General features: G+C 46.8%; 1 protein-coding gene across 1 annotated transcript in view; it reads right to left on the bottom strand.

The window, feature by feature from the left end:
* LOC128687592 (serine/arginine repetitive matrix protein 2-like) overlaps positions 1-21,545 on the bottom strand; it is a 60,234-nt gene extending 38,689 nt beyond the window's left edge. The window contains exon 1 of the mRNA XM_053775133.2: positions 20,923-21,545. Within this exon, the coding sequence (XP_053631108.1) occupies positions 20,923-21,188 (266 nt within the window). The 5' untranslated portion in view covers positions 21,189-21,545. The remainder of the gene's footprint in view (positions 1-20,922) is intronic.
* Between the last annotated feature and the right edge of the window lie 916 nt (positions 21,546-22,461).

Raw genomic sequence — 22,461 nt, 5'->3', positions numbered from 1 at the left:
TAGATAAGGTTTCTAAGTTAGGTTAGATAAGGTTTCTAAGTTAGATTAGATAAGGTTTCTAAGTTAGGTTAGATAAGGTTTCTAAGTTAGGTTAGATAAGGTTTCTAAGTTAGGTTAGATAAGGTTTCTAAGTTAGGTTAGATAAGGTTTCTAAGTTAGGTTAGATAAGGTTTCTAAGTTAGGTTATATAAGGTTTCTAAGTTAAGTTAGATAAGGTTTCTAAGTTAGGTTAGATAAGGTTTCTAAGTTAGGTTAGATAAGGTTTCTAAGTTAGGTTATATAAGGTTTCTAAGTTAAGTTAGATAAGGTTTCTAAGTTAGGTTATATAAGGTTTCTAAGTTAGGTTTAGTTAAAAAATAAAACATTTTATATCAAAATTAATTAAAAAAAAAAACATTTCTATCAGTCTGCAAGATTTTGGGGGGAAATATTTAAGAAAATTACGACATATATATATATATATATATATATATATATATATATATATATATATATATATATATATATATATATATATATATATATATATATATATATATATTACTGTTTATTACTCCTGCGATGTTAAATATCAGGAGACGCTTGTTATTTCCCGCTACACAGGATTTAAACTTGGAGGAGGGTTAGGTACCCAGGATAACCCAGGGTAGGGAGGGTTAGGTACCCAGGATAACCCAGGGTAGGGAGGGTTAGGTACCCAGGATAACCCAGGGTAGGGAGGGTTAGTCACCCAGGATAACCCAGGGTAGGGAGGGTTAGGTACCCAGGATAACCCAGGGTAGGGAGGGTTAGTCACCCAGGATAACCCAGGGTAGGGAGGGTTAGCTACCCAGGATAACCCAGGGTAGGGAGGGTTAGTCACCCAGGATAACCCAGGGTAGGGAGGGTTAGGTACCCAGGATAACCCAGGGTAGGGAGGGTTAGGTACCCAGGATAACCCAGGGTAGGGAGGGTTAGGTACCCAGGATAACCCAGGGTAGGGAGGGTTAGGTACCCAGGATAACCCAGGGTAGGGAGGGTTAGGTACCCAGGATAACCCAGGGTAGGGAGGGTTAGGTACCCAGGATAACCCAGGGTAGGGAGGGTTAGGTACCCAGGATAACCCAGGGTAGGGAGGGTTAGGTACCCAGGATAACCCAGGGTAGGGAGGGTTAGGTACCCAGGATAACCCAGGGTAGGGAGGGTTAGGTACCCAGGATAACCCAGGGTAGGGAGGGTTAGGTACCCAGGATAACCCAGGGTAGGGAGGGTTAGGTACCCAGGATAACCCAGGGTAGGGAGGGTTAGGTACCCAGGATAACCCAGGGTAGGGAGGGTTAGGTACCCAGGATAACCCAGGGTAGGGAGGGTTAGGTACCCAGGATAACCCAGGGTAGGGAGGGTTAGATACCCAGGATAACCCAGGGTAGGGAGGGTTAGGTACCCAGGGTAGGGAGGGTTAGGTACCCAGGATAACCCAGGGTAGGGAGGGTTAGGTACCCAGGATAACCCAGGGTAGGGAGGGTTAGGTACCCAGGATAACCCAGGGTAGGGAGGGTTAGGTACCCAGGATAACCCAGGGTAGGGAGGGTTAGTCACCCAGGATAACCCAGGGTAGGGAGGGTTAGGTACCCAGGATAACCCAGGGTAGGGAGGGTTAGGTACCCAGGATAACCCAGGGTAGGGAGGGTTAGGTACCCAGGATAACCCAGGGTAGGGAGGGTTAGGTACCCAGGATAACCCAGGGTAGGGAGGGTTAGGTACCCAGGATAACCCAGGGTAGGGAGGGTTAGGTACCCAGGATAACCCAGGGTAGGGAGGGTTAGGTACCCAGGATAACCCAGGGTAGGGAGGGTTAGGTACCCAGGATAACCCAGGGTAGGGAGGGTTAGGTACCCAGGATAACCCAGGGTAGGGAGGGTTAGGTACCCAGGATAACCCAGGGTAGGGAGGGTTAGGTACCCAGGATAACCCAGGGTAGGGAGGGTTAGGTACCCAGGATAACCCAGGGTAGGGAGGGTTAGGTACCCAGGATAACCCAGGGTAGGGAGGGTTAGGTACCCAGGATAACCCAGGGTAGGGAGGGTTAGGTACCCAGGATAACCCAGGGTAGGGAGGGTTAGGTACCCAGGATAACCCAGGGTAGGGAGGGTTAGTGACCCAGGATAACCCAGGGTAGGGAGGGTTAGGTACCCAGGATAACCCAGGGTAGGGAGGGTTAGGTACCCAGGATAACCCAGGGTAGGGAGGGTTAGGTACCCAGGATAACCCAGGGTAGGGAGGGTTAGGTACCCAGGATAACCCAGGGTAGGGAGGGTTAGGTACCCAGGATAACCCAGGGTAGGGAGGGTTAGGTACCCAGGATAACCCAGGGTAGGGAGGGTTAGGTACCCAGGATAACCCAGGGTAGGGAGGGTTAGGTACCCAGGATAACCCAGGGTAGGGAGGGTTAGGTACCCAGGATAACCCAGGGTAGGGAGGGTTAGGTACCCAGGATAACCCAGGGTAGGGAGGGTTAGGTACCCAGGATAACCCAGGGTAGGGAGGGTTAGGTACCCAGGATAACCCAGGGTAGGGAGGGTTAGGTACCCAGGATAACCCAGGGTAGAGAGGGTTAGGTACCCAGGATAACCCAGGGTAGGGAGGGTTAGGTACCCAGGATAACCCAGGGTAGGGAGGGTTAGGTACCCAGGATAACCCAGGGTAGGGAGGGTTAGGTACCCAGGATAACCCAGGGGAGGGAGGGTTAGGTACCCAGGATAACCCAGGGTAGGGAGGGTTAGGTACCCAGGATAACCCAGGGTAGGGAGGGTTAGGTACCCAGGATAACCCAGGGTAGGGAGGGTTAGTCACCCAGGATAACCCAGGGTAGGGAGGGTTAGTCACCCAGGATAACCCAGGGTAGGGAGGGTTAGGTACCCAGGATAACCCAGGGTAGGGAGGGTTAGTCACCCAGGATAACCCAGGGTAGGGAGGGTTAGTCACCCAGGATAACCCAGGGTTGGGAGGGTTAGCCACCCAGGATAACCCAGGGTACAGAGGGTTAGTCACCCAGGATAACCCAGGGTAGGGAGGGTTAGTGACCCAGGATAACCCAGGGTTGGGAGGGTTAGCCACCCAGGATAACCCAGGGTAGGGAGGGTTAGGTACCCAGGATAACCCAGGGTAGGGAGGGTTAGTCACCCAGGATAACCCAGGGTAGGGAGGGTTAGTCACCCAGGATAACCCAGGGTAGGGAGGGTTAGTCACCCAGGATAACCCAGGGTTGGGAGGGTTAGCCACCCAGGATAACCCAGGGTTGGGAGGGTTAGTCACCCAGGATAACCCAGGGTAGGGAGGGTTAGTGACCCAGGATAACCCAGGGTTGGGAGGGTTAGCCACCCAGGATAACCCAGGGTAGGGAGGGTTAGTCACCCAGGATAACCCAGGGTTGGGAGGGTTAGCCACCCAGGATGACCCAGGGTTCAGAGGGTTAGTCACCCAGGATAACCCAGAGTAGGGAGGGTTAGTGACCCAGGATAACCCAGGGTTGGGAGGGTTAGCCACCCAGGATAACCCAGGGTACAGAGAGTTAGTCACCCAGGATAACCCAGGGTTGGGAGGGTTAACCACCCAGGATAACCCAGGGTACGGAGAGTTAGTGACCCAGGATAACCCAGGGTTGGGAGGGTTAACCACCCAGGATAACCCAGGGTACGGAGAGTTAGTGACCCAGGATAACCCAGGGTTGGGAGGGTTAACCACCCAGGATAACCCAGGGTACGGAGAGTTAGTGACCCAGGATAACCCAGGGTTGGGAGGGTTAACCACCCAGGATAACCCAGGGTACGGAGAGTTAGTGACCCAGGATAACCCAGGGTTGGGAGGGTTAACCACCCAGGATAACCCAGGGTACGGAGAGTTAGTGACCCAGGATAACCCAGGGTTGGGAGGGTTAACCACCCAGGATAACCCAGGGTACGGAGAGTTAGTGACCCAGGATAACCCAGGGTTGGGAGGGTTAACCACCCAGGATAACCCAGGGTTGGGAGGGTTAACCACCCAGGATAACCCAGGGTTGGGAGGGTTAACCACCCAGGATAACCCAGGGTTGGGAGGGTTAACCACCCAGGATAACCCAGGGTTGGGAGGGTTAACCACCCAGGATAACCCAGGGTTGGGAGGGTTAACCACCCAGGATAACCCAGGGTACAGAGGGTTAGTCACCCAGGATAACCCAGGGTTGGGAGGGTTAACCACCCAGGATAACCCAGGGTACAGAGGGTTAGTCACCCAGGATAACCCAGGGTTGGGAGGGTTAACCACCCAGGATAACCCAGGGTACGGAGAGTTAGTGACCCAGGATAACCCAGGGTTGGGAGGGTTAACCACCCAGGATAACCCAGGGTACGGAGAGTTAGTCACCCAGGATAACCCAGGGTTGGGAGGGTTAACCACCCAGGATAACCCAGGGTTGGGAGGGTTAACCACCCAGGATAACCCAGGGTTGGGAGGGTTAACCACCCAGGATAACCCAGGGTTGGGAGGGTTAACCACCCAGGATAACCCAGGGTTGGGAGGGTTAACCACCCAGGATAACCCAGGGTTGGGAGGGTTAACCACCCAGGATAACCCAGGGTTGGGAGGGTTAACCACCCAGGATAACCCAGGGTTGGGAGGGTTAACCACCCAGGATAACCCAGGGTTGGGAGGGTTAACCACCCAGGATAACCCAGGGTTGGGAGGGTTAACCACCCAGGATAACCCAGGGTTGGGAGGGTTAACCACCCAGGATAACCCAGGGTTGGGAGGGTTAACCACCCAGGATAACCCAGGGTACGGAGAGTTAGTGACCCAGGATAACCCAGGGTTGGGAGGGTTAACCACCCAGGATAACCCAGGGTTGGGAGGGTTAACCACCCAGGATAACCCAGGGTACGGAGAGTTAGTGACCCAGGATAACCCAGGGTTGGGAGGGTTAACCACCCAGGATAACCCAGGGTTGGGAGGGTTAACCACCCAGGATAACCCAGGGTTGGGAGGGTTAACCACCCAGGATAACCCAGGGTTGGGAGGGTTAACCACCCAGGATAACCCAGGGTTGGGAGGGTTAACCACCCAGGATAACCCAGGGTTGGGAGGGTTAACCACCCAGGATAACCCAGGGTTGGGAGGGTTAACCACCCAGGATAACCCAGGGTTGGGAGGGTTAACCACCCAGGATAACCCAGGGTTGGGAGGGTTAACCACCCAGGATAACCCAGGGTTGGGAGGGTTAACCACCCAGGATAACCCAGGGTTGGGAGGGTTAACCACCCAGGATAACCCAGGGTTGGGAGGGTTAACCACCCAGGATAACCCAGGGTTGGGAGGGTTAACCACCCAGGATAACCCAGGGTTGGGAGGGTTAACCACCCAGGATAACCCAGGGTTGGGAGGGTTAACCACCCAGGATAACCCAGGGTTGGGAGGGTTAACCACCCAGGATAACCCAGGGTTGGGAGGGTTAACCACCCAGGATAACCCAGGAAAATAAGTACCTCATCGAGAAGTGTCTCTCTTTTACATTTGTGATCCTTCAGTCTTGTTCCCCCAGGATGCCACCCACACCAATCCTCTAACACCCAGTTACCTACTTACTGCTAGGTCAAAAAGTGACAGCAGGTGTAAAGTGACTAACATCGAGGTACCTACTCACTGTTAAGTGAACAAGGAGAGCAGGTGTTAGAAAACATCCCCAACGTTTCCACCCATGCCGGGGACTGAATCACGGGCACTCAGTGTGTGAGGCGAGTGCGTTGTCAACCAAAGCACGGGACTCTAGCTCGAGAACCTTGTTTAGACCTTCCTGAATCCTCAATGTGAATAAGGGTGTCTTTCAAAAATCTTAAGAACTAGTAAGTAGGCCTACTTGATAATCATTAACTAGGTCTGTTTACAGAGCTTAAAAATTAGTTTAGATTGTAATTCACGCCAGTGTACAATAATTTCAATGGGTCGGTATTTGCCGTGCCAGCATTCCTCACTCTCAGACATCGAACTTACTCGTTAGAACAGCCTCCCTTGTTGTTGATGTTGCTGTGATGTTAGAAAGATCTTGTTCTCAGCATGCAAGATCTTGTAGACGTAGGTTATGTCCTAGGAGAAGGGAGTGGAACGGCTGGGAGGCTGCTAAAGGAGGGCTGGGAGTTTTAGAGAGATGAGGTAAATAGGAGAGACGGTGTTGTCCTAACAGCAGCTGGGAGGAGACTGACTACACGTTTATTGATTACGTGGCTGCTGTTGGATCGTACAGGTGGCTCTTTGTACGCCCACACGCCCATCCTCCTTACACCCATCAACGCACCTGTACCTTCAACTTCACTCCCATCCTCTCCACACCCAACATCACACCTGTACCTCTACACATGCCCATACATTCAGAGTCTTCACACCTAACACCACCATACCTGTAACCCCACACTCACACACCCACACGCCCACGCTTACCTTCTGCACAATCACCATCATCACATCTGTACCCGCACACGCACCCGTCCATCCTTCCTACATCCGCTATTGCACTGTACCTCCACACTCACAATAAAGTTAAAATCCTCACTTAGGGAGAATCTTACGAACAATACACAAATAACGAAGTCAAGTTCTTTTCAAAGAGCTGCGTTACCTGTCCTCTCTGTGAAACAGCTATCCGCGACGTCAAAAGCAATCAGAAAATAATTAGGAATGTATAGTTTAGTATGCCTTGCAAACACCAGAATCTATGCTCATCAATTCGCAAATGGGCGAAATTGTATACAAACATTATCTCTCAGTCCACAGCAGGATTTGAACCTACGCACACTGCATCAAAGTACGTCGTACTTACGCCACTCGGCCAGATCCCAGAAAGTATGTAGAGTCTAGATCCACTATGTACAAAATTCAGAGAAAATAGAGAATAGAAATTTTAGAGAGAGTATGAGAATACTCTCAGTGCTCCCGTATAACAGACTCGTACAGATAAACCAACTCGGGCATGTTGTGAGCCAGCCAAAGGCGTGAGAGAGTTTGAAAGATTGAGTTCCTCCTAGAACCGAAGTAACATCCCCCATTCCCTCAACTCTTCCTCTGACACATCAGAATGCCGCAGCACCTAGTTAGCAACCCCTTTCTAGGAGGGTCGACACATCCTAGAAGGCAAAGATTAATCGTGCTTCTGATTGGCTAAGATACTATACAGGAAAGTAGTTACCTTTGGTGAATACAGAACTGAATTAGCTGGACTAGCAAATAACATCCGCCTCTGCGCTTAGCTCTTGCCAAGAGATCCTAAGAGTGAGCATATCACCAGAGGCTCGGTAGGTAGCGTACTCAGCTCACACCCGGTACAGGTGGGAACATTTGGGCGTGTTTCCTTAAGACACCTGCTGTTCCTGTTCACCTAGCAGTAAGTAGGGTGTTAGCCGACTGGTGTGGGTCGCATCCTGGGGGACAAAATTAACCTAAGTTACCCGAAATGCTCTGCACAACAAAGAGCTTTCTATATAGTATGTCACTGATATCAGCTATGGCTTGTATAAGCTGTATCACATAATTGTAGAAATAAAGATTATTATTATCATTATTATTATTATTATTATTATTATTATTATTATTATTATTATTATTATTATTATTATTATTATTATTATTATTATTATCATGTAACCCACACCTGATAACGTCAAAAAACTAGAAGAAAATATACCGAGATTGCCTTTGACAACAGTGAACTAAAAGGAACAGAGACGAAAAACTACGGGTCATTCAGCCTAAGAAAATGGTGTAGGCTTGATCCTCCTGCCTGCTAATAGGCACTAAAGGATGCCAGGAGAAATGTGATTCGTGAGTAGAAATGAATGGCTAATCAAGGATTATCTCTCAGATATATGTGATCTGAGGGATATTTCGAGTGCGCAGTGCCAGCGTGGAGCCCGGCACATCAACAGCCAGGTGAAGGTAGTACAGTCCAAAGAATAGCTACGATAACTGGAGGAGCCATGACCACGATATTGAAGATATCCAGAGGTCTTGGCAGAGTAAAATAGAGAGAGAGAGAGAGAGAGAGAGAGAGAGAGAGAGAGCAAGCAAGTGGCGTATAATTTCTATAATTAGTTTATTCACGGGGGAGCGCTAAACCCATAAGAGTTATGCTACTCAGGGGGAAAGGAGAGGGGTGGCTAGGTGCTGCAAGGAGTGGCTAGGTGCTGGGAGGAGTGGCTAGGTGCTGGGAAAGGTGGTTTGGTGATGGGAGGAGTGGCTAGGTGTTGGGAAGGGTGGTTAGGTGCTGGAAGGAGTGGCTGGGTGCAGGGTGGTGTAGCTAGGTGCTGGGAGGGGTGGCTAGGTGCTGGGAAGGGTGGTTAGGTGCTGGAAGGAGTGGCTGGGTGCAGGGTGGTGTAGCTAGGTACTGGGAGGGGTGGCTAGGTGCTGGGAAGGGTGGTCTGATGCTAGTAGGGGTGGCTAAGTGCTGGGAGAGGTGGCTAGATGTTGGAAAGGGTGGCTAGGTGCTGTGAGGGATGGATAGGTGCTAGGAGGGGTGGCTAGGTACTAGGAGATGTGGCTAGGTGCTGGGAGAGGTGGCTAGGTGCTGGGAGGGGTGGTTATGTGCTGGGAAGGGTGGCTAGGTTTTAGGATGGGTGTTTAGGTGTTGCGAGAGGTGGCTAGGTATTAGGTGCTGAGAAGGGTAGCTAAGTGCCAAGAGGGGTGGCTAGGTATTGAGAGGGGTGGCTAGGTGCTGGGAGGGGTGGCTAGGTGTTAAGAAGGTGACTAGGTGCTAAGATGGATGGGTGGCTAGGTGCTGGGAGGGGGTGGCTATGAGGAGTGGTTAGGTGCTGGGACATGTGGCTACGTGCTAGGAGGGGTGGCTAGTACTAGGAAGGGTGGCTAGGTGCTAGGAGGGGTGACTAGGTGTTTGGAAGGTGACTAGGTGCTAAGATGGATGGGTGGCTAGGTGCTGGGAGGGGTGGCTATGAGGAGTGGTTAGGTGCTGGGAGATGTAACTATGTGCTAGGAGGGGTGGCTAGTACTAGGAAGGGTGGCTAGGTGCTAGGAGGGGTGGCTAGGTGTTAGGAAGGTGACTAGGTGCTAAGATGGATGGGTGGCTAGGTGCTGGGAGGGGTGGCTATGAAGAGTGGTTAGGTGCTGGGAGATGTGGCTATGTGCTAGGAGGGGTGGCTAGTACTAGGAAGGGTGGCTAGGTGCTAGGAGGGGTGGCTAGTACTAGGAAGGGTGGCTAGGTGCTAGGAGGGGTGGCACAGATTGATATAAGTGGTATCGACATCGATACCACTTATATCAATCTGTCGATGCTTGTACCTATAATTCCTGTATGTGCACGCCGTGTACGCCATGCACGCCATGCACGCCATGCACGCCATGCACGCCGTGCACGGCATAGTTGTGACCGGGTGTGGACGTGTGAATTGCTCATCAATCTATAATTTGTTCATGATTGTACCCATGTACAAATGTAAGTAAGTAAATGGACTTACATGATTCATTACCTTTGTACCTTGTTCATCTATCAGAACTCTGTGGTCCAGTCCCTGGAACCATTATGTGCCTCTGTAATCTTTTGACTACCACACACAAGATGGGTATGGGGTACATAATAAGATATTAAACTAACACGGCGTGGCACTGTGTGTGCATGGCGTGGCACTGTGTGTGCATGGCGTGGGACTGTGTGCACGTCGTGGCACTGTGGGTGCATGGCGTGGCACTGTGTGCACGGCGGGGCACTGTGAGCACGGCTCGCTATTTTCCTTTTCCTCCTCTCACCGTTTCCCGTTAAACAGGAAATTCTTTTTGGTTATAATTGGAAATTAACGAATAGAGAACCAAGCAATAATAATAATAATAATAATAATAATAATAATAATAATAATAATAATAATAATAATAATAATAATAATAATAATAGGAGTGGGACTGGTCCCTGCACCGGAACACTGGTGCTGGTCATACTGGTCCCTGGACCGGGATACTGGTGCTGGTCATACTGGTCCCTGGACCGGGATACTGGTGCTGGTCATACTGATCCCTGGACCGGAACACTGGTGCTGGTCATACTGGTCCCTGGACCGGGATACTGGTGCTGGTCATACTGGTCCCTGGACCGGAACACTGGCGCTGGTCATACTGGTCCCTGGACCGGGATACTGGTGCTGGTCATACTCGTCCCTGGACCGGAACACTGTTGCTGGTCATACTGGTTCCTGGACCGGGATACTGATGCTGGTCATACTGGTCCCTGGACCGGGATATTGGCGCTTGTCATACTGTTCCCAGGACCGGGACACTGGTGCTGGTCATACTGGTCCCTGGACCGGGATACTGGTGCTGGTCATACTGCTCTGGACCGGGATACTGGTGCTGGTCATACTCGTCCCTGGTCCGGGACACTGGTGCTGGTCATGCTGGTCCCTTGACCGGGACACTAGTGCTGGTTATACTGGTCTCTGGACCAGGACACTGGTGCTGGTCATACTGGTCCCTGGACCGGGATACTGGTGCTGGTCATACTGGTCCCTGGACCGGGATACTGGTGCTGGTCATACTGGTCCCTGGACCGGGATACTGGTGCTGGTCATACTGGTCCCTGGACCGGGATACTGGTGCTGGTCATACTGGTCCCTGGACCGGGATACTGGTGCTGGTCATACTGGTCCCTGGACCGGGATACTGGTGCTGGTCATACTGGTCCCTGGACCGGGATACTGGTGCTGGTCATACTGGTCCCTGGACCGGGATACTGGTGCTGGTCATACTGGTCCATGGACCGGGATACTGGTGCTGGTCATACTCGTCTCTGGACCGGAACACTGTTGCTGGTCATACTGGTCCATGGACCGGGATACTGGTGCTGGTCATACTGGTCCCCGGACCGGGATACTGGTGCTGGTCATACTGGTCCCTGGACCGGAACACTGGTGCTGGTCATACTGGTCCCTGGACCGGAACACTGGTGCTGGTCATACTGGTCCCTGGACCGGGATATTGGCGCTGGTCATACTGGTCCCTGGACCGGGATATTGGCGCTGGTCATACTGGTCCCCGGACCGGGATACTGGTGCTGGTCATACTGGTCCCTGGACCGGGATATTGGCGCTGGTCATACTGTTCCCAGGACCGGGACACTGGTGCTGGCATACTGGTCCCTGGACCGGGATACTGGTGCTGGTCATACTAGTCCCTAGACCGGGACACTGGTGCTGGCATACTGGTCCCTGGACCGGGATACTGGTGCTGGTCATACTGCTCCCTATACTGGGATACTGGTGCTGGTCATACTCGTCCCTGGACCGGGGCACTGGTGCTGGTCATGCTGGTCCCTTGACCGGGACACTGATGCTGGTCATACTGGTCCCCAGACCGGAGCACTGCTGCTGGTCATACTGGTCCCTGGACCGGGACACTAGTGCTGGTCATACTGGTCCCTGGACCGGGACACTGGTGCTGGTCATACTGCTCCCTGGACTGGGACACTGGTGCTGGCATACTGGTCCCTGGACCGGGATACTGGTGCTGGTCATACTGACCCCTGGACCGGGATACTGGTGCTGGTCATACTGACCCCTGGACCGGGACACTAGTGCTGGTCATACTGGTCCCCAGACCGGAACACTGCTGCTGGTCATACTGGTCCCTGGGCTGGGACATTGGTGCTGGTCATACTGGTCCCTGGACCGGGATACTGCTGCTGGTCATACTGGTCCCTGGACCGGGACACTAGTGCTGGTCATACTGGTCCCTGGACCGGGATACTGGTGATGGTCATACTGGTCCCCGGACCGGGATACTGGTGCTGGTCATACTGGTCCCTGGACCGGAACACTGGTGCTGGTCATACTGGTCCCTGGACCGGAACACTGGTGCTGGTCACACACACCAGCTGTGGAGGAGCTAGCCATCCCTGCTAGCACATATGGAACTACTGGTCTGCCACTACAGATACCTATGGCTACACCTGAATATGGGGATGAGTTTGTTATTTCTCCCAATACACACAACTACAACAGTCAGACGGACACCACACAGGTAACCTCCCTGGAAATTGGAGATGAGTCAGATGCACAGGACCTACCTGCAATGAATGATGAAACAGAGAACACTAATGTAACCATGGTACCTGTTAAGGTGATAGGTGTTAAAGAAAGCACTAACCCAGAAGTGCCATCCTCCGGAGAGGCATTGGATTCGCCTGACCTTCCTCATATTATAACAAATTTCCAGAAAAAAATTGAGCATCTTGAACAGATCCTGACAAGTTTAATAAATATATGTAATCAGGATGATGCTCTTGAGCATGGTGATGATGTCAAAAGTGCAGCAATCTCCGTTCAGCTTCCAGCAATTTGTGAGAAAGAAGCCCATGACTCTTGCCTTCAAGACTTGCCTTGGAACTGGCTGCCAATATGCCGAAAAATGCTTAAAAATAAAGGTCCTGAAGATAAAGACGTACAAACTATGCTATTTGCTCTTAAGTGTCTGCACACTGCAGTCAAAGCATAATAGTTTTACCATCTTATGAGCAAGAGATTGTAATAACTCACTACAATGGATACATTACAAATCTTTTCATGGAACATTGCTTCCACCAGGAAGCGGTTGCCTGACTTACATCATATTAGTGCAACTAAGAATATTGATGTCATCTGTTTGCAGGAATGTAGATTGAAAGATGGAGCACCTCCACCAAACTTGCCTGGATATGCAGCTTATAACCTAAGGTCAACCAACTGTTGTGTGATGTATGTCAGAAAGAACTTGCCACATTCACTCCTTTCCTTGCAGAGTCGAGTTAACATGCAGTATCATGGTGTCAAAGTATATGCAGGCGATTTTTCCATAAACATTTTTAATCTCTATGCCCCAGCGAACCAGCTTCGACCTGATGCTTTACCAGATCGCATCAATAGTGAACCTACCATCATTCTTGGAGATTTTAATGCCAGACATAAGAATATTGGTGGATCTATAACAAACACCAATGGAACTAAACTAGTGAGATTGCTAAATGAGCATGATAATGTTCGAATTGTGGGCACTACTGAGCCTACTCACATATATGGTGGCATACTAGATCTGTGTCTTGGATTTAATACATCATATACGATGCATGACTCTGTCATAGTTGATGATCTTCTATCTGATCACTTCCCAAGACTAACAACTGTCAATCTTGATCACATCTCCAGCAATCAAGGAGCTAAATACAGAAGGAGGAAACTTATTCTCAAACCAGAACACAGAGACAACTTTATTAACCACTTGGATCAATGGTATAAGAATTACGAGCCCATTGGCACACAAAAATTTAATGATGATTTAATTACCACTATTGAGAGTGTTCTCACAGATCAAGTGGGCAGGAATAGGAAACAAAGACCCTCCACTATAAATAACAATAAAAACCAATGTAAATACTATAATGATCCACAGCTGCGCAATCTAACACATGCAGCTAGGAGGATTGGTAAAGCATACCGTGAATGTAGAACCCCAGACCTGCTCAGAACGTTCCAAGCTGCACTAACAAATGCAAGGAATAGAAAGGAAGAACTTAGGCAACAGGAATGGGAACATTACACAAATAACCCGCACATAAAAGACAGAAGCTTACGACGACGTTTCGGTCCGACTTGGACCATTGACAAAGTCACACTAACAGAGGAGGAGCAGAACGGCTATATATAGGCAGGAAGAGGTGGAGGTAGTAGTAGTGGTAGAAGTAGTAGTAGTAGTAGTACAAGAATTGTATATAATACCGACAGGATGAAATGACACATGCACAACACCCGGGCATCCCCACGGTGGGGATGCCCGGGTGTTGTGCATGTGTCATTTCATCCTGTCGGTATTATATACAATTCTTGTACTACTACTACTACTACTTCTACCACTACTACTACCTCCACCTCTTCCTGCCTATATATAGCCGTTCTGCTCCTCCTCTGTTAGTGTGACTTTGTCAATGGTCCAAGTCGGACCGAAACGTCGTCGTAAGCTTCTGTCTTTTATGTGCGGGTTATTTGTGTATCGTTCCAGTCACGGTATTGTGCCTTTTTGTTAGGAATGGGAACAGTTTGTTAGTGGATTAAATAGGTCCACCCCTTTGAGTTTGGCTTGGAAAGGTATAAATAAAATAACCAGGAAAAAGACTGGCAATGTTGCTCATCCCTTTCCTCTTGAAAAAGCAAATGACTTCATAAATGACTGGTCCAAAACATCCAGGCTTGAAAACCTTCCATCTCATATTAGAAAAAATTTAGAGAGTACTTCTGAAGAAATGTTGAAAGTGATTAATTTTATGAGCCAAAATATTGATGAGAGTGATTGCCTCTTTACCGAGTATGAATTAGATAATGCATTAACCAAAGGTCGATCAACTGCTCTTGGAGAGGATGGTATAACCTATGATATTCTCAGAACTCTAAGGCACGTGCCTGATAACCCTCTGTTGGCACTGTATAATCTCAGTTACATTGAGGGCGTTCTTCCTACTTCCTGGACCAATAGTCTCATTGTGCCTATCCCTAAGCCCCAACAGCCTGATACATTTAGGCCGATCTCCTTAACTAGTTGTCTTTGTAAAACTTTTGAAAGAATGATGCTTAACAGACTGTATTACAGAATCAGACATCAACTTTCCCCCTACCTCTTTGGGTTCATGAAAGGTAAAAGTGTGCAGAACTGTATTTCCACCTTTCTCACTGCACACACCTCTACTAGTTTTACCACTTTTCTTGATCTAAAATCTGCATTTGATATTGCGAACAGAACCGTTATACTACATGAACTAGCCAAAATGAATATTGGTGGTAGCTTACTCTGCTGGATAATAGGATACCTGTCAAATAGAGTATCCTCTGTCCTTTACCAAGGCTTCAGAAGTGATTCTAAAGAAATGTCTTTAGGTACACCGCAGGGAGGAGTTCTTAATCCCATGCTATTTAATATTCTGATTAATGCTCTCCTAAATGCTCTACCTGCCTCACCTAAACATATAGCTATAAGCTATGCTGATGATATCATGATCCATACAACAGGGCATAAGAAGATGAATATCATTCTTAATGAAGTTCAAGCAATTTGTAATCGACTAGGCCTCATAATATCTTCCTCTAAAACAAAGATATTAACAAGCAAACGACATCCCCCACCCATCTATTTGCAGGGTGAAATCATTAGCTACGTTAAAACTTACAGATATCTTGGTGTAGATGTACCCTTTAACAAATCCACTATACCACAACTAAACAAGAAATGTAAAGCTAGGCTAAATGCTCTCAAAGCTGTTGCTGGCTACAATCCCAACTATGGTGCTAATGTGAGAATCGTGAGAATGATGTACATAGCCTATGTTAGGTCCTTAATTGATTATGCTGCTCCCATGTTGATATTAGCTAGAGAAAGTTCTCTCCGACCCTTGGAGTTAATGCAAAATGAAGCTCTCAGGACTATTCTTGGCTGTCCCAGATCTACAAAAGTGCTTAACATGAGGAAGGAGCTTGGTATTTCTAGTATCAGTGATAGGATTGTTGAAATTAACACTGTACTCGGTATTAGAATGTTGAGAAACGAACCAGACACTGTCACAGTGAATCTTACCAAGTGTCTAGAGGTAAATACACACAGATCTAAATGGATTGTGAAAACGTGCAATTGCATTAAGTTTTATAACCTGCATGAACTGTATCACTGTAGGCAACAAGAGCATTTCACCCCTCCATGGAAGATGTGTTCATTTAATATCACATACCTACAAGTCCCTCCCAAGAAGCTCATTGCTAGTAATCCCTTCCTTAAATCTCTTGTTAGAGCAACTGCTCAAGAAGAAATTTCTCACCTAGCTGGTAGTAATAAGTTATCACAAGTTATATACACAGATGGATCTAAACAGGAGTCTTCTGGCAGGGGTGCATCTGCTCTTGTTGCCACCTCCCTTCTTAAGAACGATAATAAATTTGTTGAGTTAGGCATAAGAATTAACAACTGGGCGTCTACACTGCAAACTGAATTGTTTGCAATCCTAATGGCGCTAAAGCTAACCTATGACACTGAGCTTGACTCTGTCATCATTACTGATTCTATGTCATCATTGAAGGCTCTTGACTCATATAATGACTCCAACAACATGCTCATTGGAGAAGCCAGGTATAGATACTCAAAAATTAGGGACAAAAGAATTAATGTACAATTGCTATGGATCCCATCACACATTGGATTACTCCTTCATGATAAAGTTGATATGTTAGCCAAGAAGAGTACCCAGAAGGAGAATGTAGAATATAACTTTGGTATAACTGTGTCTAGCATTAGGAATAATATTAGGAGAGAAGTAAATAATGAAAATGATTGTTATAGGAATGCAGTTAGAAGCCTGAGTAGATCTATAACCCACTATGATAACATGAACGTAGATAAGTATGCTTATGGAGCAACTTGCAATGTGAACAGACTGACTGATGTTGTAGTGGCCAGGCTTAGGCTTGGTTACAAGTACTTCTGGCAGTTTGGGAGACACACAGATGATGATCAAACTAAATGTAAATTATGTGATCAGGCATATGGTCACTCTCTTGAACACTATGTGCTTAATTGTCCACTCATTGAGGAATACAGAGACAGACAGTATAATAACCTATGTGACATGTCAAGATATCTTATTAATGAAAATAAGATACCAGATATACTAAGCAAATTTCCTAAATTTGCTTGTAACAGATAAGTGAACTATAGATATGTAGATATAAATCCATATGTATTCCTGTTAACCCTTTGGGGCCTAGTTCCTAGGCCTTTTGTGTATCCATATGCTCTCGCGCTACCGTCCACAGGATGGATATGGGGTGCACAATAAACTAGCCACTTCGGTGGCAAAATCTCTCTAATCTCATACTGGTCCCTGGACCGGAACACTGATGCTGGTCATACTGGTCCCCAGACCGGAACACTGCTGCTGGTCATACTGGTCCCTGGACTGGGACATTGGTGCTGGTCATACTGGTCCCTGGACCGGGATACTGCTGCTGGTCATACTGGTCCCCGGACTGGGATACTGGTGCTGGTCATACTGGTCCCTGGACCGGGACACTGGTGCTGGTCATACTGGTCCCTGGACCGGGATACTGGTGCTGGTCATACTGACCCCTGGACCGGGATACTGCTGCTGGTCATACTGGTCCCCGGACCGGGATACTGGTGCTGGTCATACTGGTCCCTGGACCGGGACACTGGTGCTGGTCATACTCGTCCCTGGACCGGGATACTGGTGCTGGTCATACTGACCCCTGGACCGGGATACAAGTGCTGGTCATACTGGTCCCCAGACCGGAACACTGAAGCTGATCATACTGACCCCTGGACCGGGACACTGGTGCTGGTCATACTGTTCCCTGGACTGGGATACTGGTGCTGGTCATACTGGTCCCTGGACCGGGACACTGGTGCTGGTCATACTGGTCCCTGGACCGGGACACTAGTACTGGTCATACTGGTCCCCAGACCGGAACACTGATGCTGGTCATACTGACCCCAGGACCGGGACACTGGTGCTAGTCATACTGGTCCCCGGACCGGGATACTGGTGCTGGTCATACTGGTCCCTGGACCGGAACACTGATGTTGGTCATACTGGTCCCCAGACCGGAATACTGCTGCTGGTCATACTGGTCCCTGGACCGGGAAACTGGTGCTGGTCATACTGGTTCCTGGGCCGGGATACTGGTACTGGTCATACTGGTCCCCGGACCGGGGTACTGGTGCTGGTCATACTGGTCCCTGGACCAGGACACTGGTGCTGGTCATACTGGTCCCTGGACCGGGACACTTGTGCTGGTCATACTGGTCCCCAGACAGGAACACTGATGCTGGTCATACTGCTCCCAGGATCGGGAGATTTCTTCTTCCTTGTCCCTGGACCGTGCAACTGTTGGTCTTCCTGGGTTACACCTAGCACCCAGGTACCTAGTTACTGTTAAGTGAACACAGAGCAACAGGGGTTATGGAACACACCCAAAGTCTCCGCCCATCCCAGAATCGAACCCAGGTTCTTCGAATGTGACTCGAAGGCGCTACTGCAAAGCCACAAGAGACCTGTGAGCCTTGCGGCCCCTTGCATCTGAGGGCCTCGAGGACAACAGTATCCCCAATAATTTAATTTTCTATATTGATGAGTTGGGGGTAAAACATTTTTTCATTTTCTGTTAAGAAGCACTATTTATAGAAAACGCATTTTAGTACTAACTTAAATAAAAACAGCAAATTTCGAGAATATACTTTTTGATACTAAGATAAAATTTGTTAGGATTTTTAACCCCGTGGGAGGGTTAGAAACCTAATGCAATTCAAGACAGTCAGTGAGTCATCAAGGACTGTCTGTATTTTTGTCCATTGTGGTTCTTCAATCTTGTCCCCCAGGATGCCACCCATACCAGTCGATTAACACCTAGGTACCTAATTACTGCCAGGTGAACAGGGGCAGCAGGTGTAAAGAAACATGCCAAACGTTTCCATCCGTGTCGGGGATTGAGCTCCAGACACTGAGTATGAGGCGAGAGCGTTGCCAACCGAACCACAGAACATACTAATGAGTTGCGGGTCAAATTTAAACTTTCTGTTAAACGATGCAATCCATAGAAAACGCGTTTTTTTAAAGGATGTCCTGCACCAGTTTCTGCAATGGTAAGTAAGTAAGTAAGTTTATTCAGGTATACACAAATACAGTTACATAGAATTATCATACATAGCAGCATATGTGTAGAGAACCTGGGATAACACAAAAAAGTCAGACAGAGTGACTTATTTCCATTGGGGTCCTTTTACCTTATTATTATAATATAAAGGTTATAATATTTTCTTATTATTCTACAATGAAGATAACATCTTATTATCATACTAAAAAGACTATCTACTACACGAGGGTCATTAAGATTATCTACAATACTAGGGTCATTACTAGGAATAAGATAAAATTTACACGTATGTTAGCTAAATAATAGAAAATCATTCCCCTCCCTTTCTGTAGCTACATTCATCAGACACCTTTTGGCACTCTTCTTGAACTGGTTCATGCTATGACTGGCTTTGACATGTGCGGGTAGTCTGTTCCATTCCTTTATTGCTGTACAATAAAAGGTGTTTGACGCCTGGCCAATGACTGTGGGTACTACAAAGTTGTGCTCTCTCCCCCTAGTACTATGATTGCTTTGGCTCACAACCTTGACAAAATTGACAGCAAGATATTCTGGACACTGTTTGTGAGCAATTTATAAACATGATTTAGCTTCAGTTGTTTTACTCTGTCTTCAACATTCAGCATATCCAACTGCTGTAATTCATCCTGGCCTACATGTTCTCTTGGTCCCAGCCCCAGGATGAATCTTACGATTTTGTTCTGGGTGATTTGCAGTCTATCTTTCAGTTTTTTTGTCAAGGCAGAGTACCATGAAGAGCAAGCGTAATCCATATGGCATTGTATAAGGGCTAGACATAGGGTCCTGCGAGCCTCAGTAGGTAGACACTGTATTTGTCTATACAGGAACTAATCGGTACGTCTGGAAACATTAGGATGTGTTTCCCTAAGATACCTGCTGTCCAGTGTTCACCCATCAGTAAAATGGGTACCTGGTTGTTAGTCGACTGGTGTGGGTCGCATCCTGGAACAAAATTGACCTAATTTGCCCGAAATGCTTTGCATAACCTGGGGCTTTCTGTATAGTAGTACGTTATTGATGTCATCTAGGCCTGTATACCTTGTACATGAAAAAAAAAATATATAAATGATTATAAATGACCATAATTTTTAAAGGGGTTGACCGGTAAGCCAGCGGAAGGCCTCGGTCAGATGACCAAAAGCTCCAAAGGCGGGTCATCATCTGACTAAGACCCGCGTCAGGAAACATTTGTCCTGTTTCCTGACGAACCTTACCTAACCTAACCTAACCTTGTACATGTACATGTAGAAATAAAGATTATTATTATTATTATTATTATTATTATTATTATTATTATTATTATTATTATTATTATTATTATTATTATTATTTTGCACAGGACCTCACTAATATGCTTCCACCATTCCTTTCGCTGAATGACTTACACAGATTTAGTGTTGAGTGGAATACGACAACAATAGAAACCAAAACTTCTGGTCACCTCCATCAGTAGGCGAGGGGCATTAGCATCGTTACAGCTAGTGCCAGTCTAACCAGTTATCACGAGTAACAAAGTACCACACCAAACATTATCTCTTGTTCACTTTCGTTCATCATCCTTTTGAGCCTTGTCACCTGAGAGTTCTTCAACGGAATCTTAAGCAGGAATTCAGTCATCAGTGCTGGGCTTTATGAAGTTATACAGCACAAGGAGTGTTGAGGCTTCGAGTCTCATGTAATAGCAAGACAAACTCTGTTATAAGAAAGTGAGAAGGTAAGACAGAATAATTAAAGCGAAAGGGAAAAGATAGATGTTTGTGTATTTCCCTGTACTAAAGGTAGGTCGAGACATATGGGCACGTCTCGCACTCACTGCCCCTCTTCACCTTCAGTTAAAAGGTATATGGGCGTTAGTCGATCATTGTTTGTCGTATCAAAGGAATTGTCAGGTACTACGAACCACTACAAATGTCACTCAAATGACCTAGTGACGCACTAACAGGACGCTCTGTATAAATTAAGAGAAAATAAAAAAAGGGGTTTTGCCTGAGTTATTTGTACTCATGGTAAGAGGAAGAGGCACTGTGAACTTACCTTTTCTGTACCCATACAATGCATGACATTATAATTCCTCCTCTTAGAAAGAGACACTATGGACTGACCTAACCTGTACTCATAGTAGGTTGACGAGGCACTGGACTGACTTACCTGTATTCATGGCAGGAGGAAGAGGCACTGTGGACTGTTTTGTCTGTTCTCATGGCAGGAGGAAGTGTGAACTGACCTGTCTTTGCTCCCGCTGCCAGGGTTACTGCCCATGGCACTTTTCATGGCATTCTTAGTGGAGGTGAAGGACTCGCTGCTGTCGGCTCGGCAAGGGGCGCCCCTACACCCCTTCAGCGCCGCCTGCCTGTTAGAGAGGCTCCTGGATCGCCTCCTCTCCGTCACTCTGGGCATGGCTCCGGCGTGCCTTCTGCCCAGCTGTGTGGGCATGACACTGTACCCTCCCAGCTGGGAGCGATGCTGTTGCTGCTGCTGCTGTTCCCTCATGATCACAGTCGTGAGAAAGTCTTCAAAGCCGTTAACGTCCGTTGACGACCGTTAAAATACGTTAGCGATCCTTCCAATCCATTAACGGCCTTGAGCGGCAGCTAAAATAGGTAACGCCCGGACAAACTTGTTAATGTCACATGGAAGCCATTGTTCCATCGAGTCATTTTCAACACAGTAGTTAACAGGTCAATACAAGGTCAAAATGGCTACAAATTTCGAAGTCACCATTCTGTTATTTATATTTTCTTTCCTCTCTTCCTTCACTCTTCATTATTCTACATTTATTACTACAAATGTTATTAATATACATATTTTTTCCCAGGAAGGAAAACGTAATCTCGTAAATAAATTCACCTAAATTACCTGCTGGGAAAAAAATTAACTGATCAATTGAGAGTATTTCATTTTAATTTTAAAAATGCAAATTTAATTCTTTCAAACTTATGTTCTTTGCCGATACACCATATATATATATATATATATATATATATATATATATATATATATATATATATATATATATATATATATATATATATATATATATATATATATGTGTCGTGCCGAATAGGTAAAACTGGTCAATTAGCAAGAACACATTTAAAACTAAGTACTTTCTAAAATTTTCTATTATACGTTTAAAGATATATTTTTTCATTAATTTTAATGTTAAAATTTTTAATTTTGCACCAAAAGAATCTTAGAAAACTTACCTAACCTTATTATAACAAGAGCAATTTATTTTAGCCTAACCCAACTGAATATATTTTAGATTTGTTTACAGCAATTTAATACTAAACAAACACAGTGAAATATATTTTATTCGTTAGTTTCAGAATGATTTTGGCGAAATTATTGCATACACAAATTTTCACTTGTCCTATATGGCAAGATGAGCGTTGCTATTTAAGCCAAGATCGCAAGTTCTGCCTATTCGGCACTACATACATACATACATACATATATATATATATATATATATATATATATATATATATATATATATATATATATATATATATATATATATATATATATATATATATTTAGATTAATATATAGGGAAGTACCACCTCTATAGCTGGAATGGGGACCCTCATCCTCAGAGAAGACAATAAACGTACCTCAGGAAAAACTCAAGGTATTTCCAGGAGCTGTTTGAATATTGTCTTCTCTTACCACTCCCTATATTTTATATTCTATGTGAACATTTATTAATAGACAGAATACATTTACAGAAAACACAAACATGAATACAATGGTACATTGT

This window comes from Cherax quadricarinatus, chromosome 11 (genome assembly GCF_038502225.1).
Source record: "Cherax quadricarinatus isolate ZL_2023a chromosome 11, ASM3850222v1, whole genome shotgun sequence".
NCBI classification, from domain to species: domain Eukaryota; kingdom Metazoa; phylum Arthropoda; class Malacostraca; order Decapoda; family Parastacidae; genus Cherax; species Cherax quadricarinatus.
Note: the sequence above shows the minus strand (reverse complement) of the source record. Positions and strands in the feature narration are given on the sequence as shown.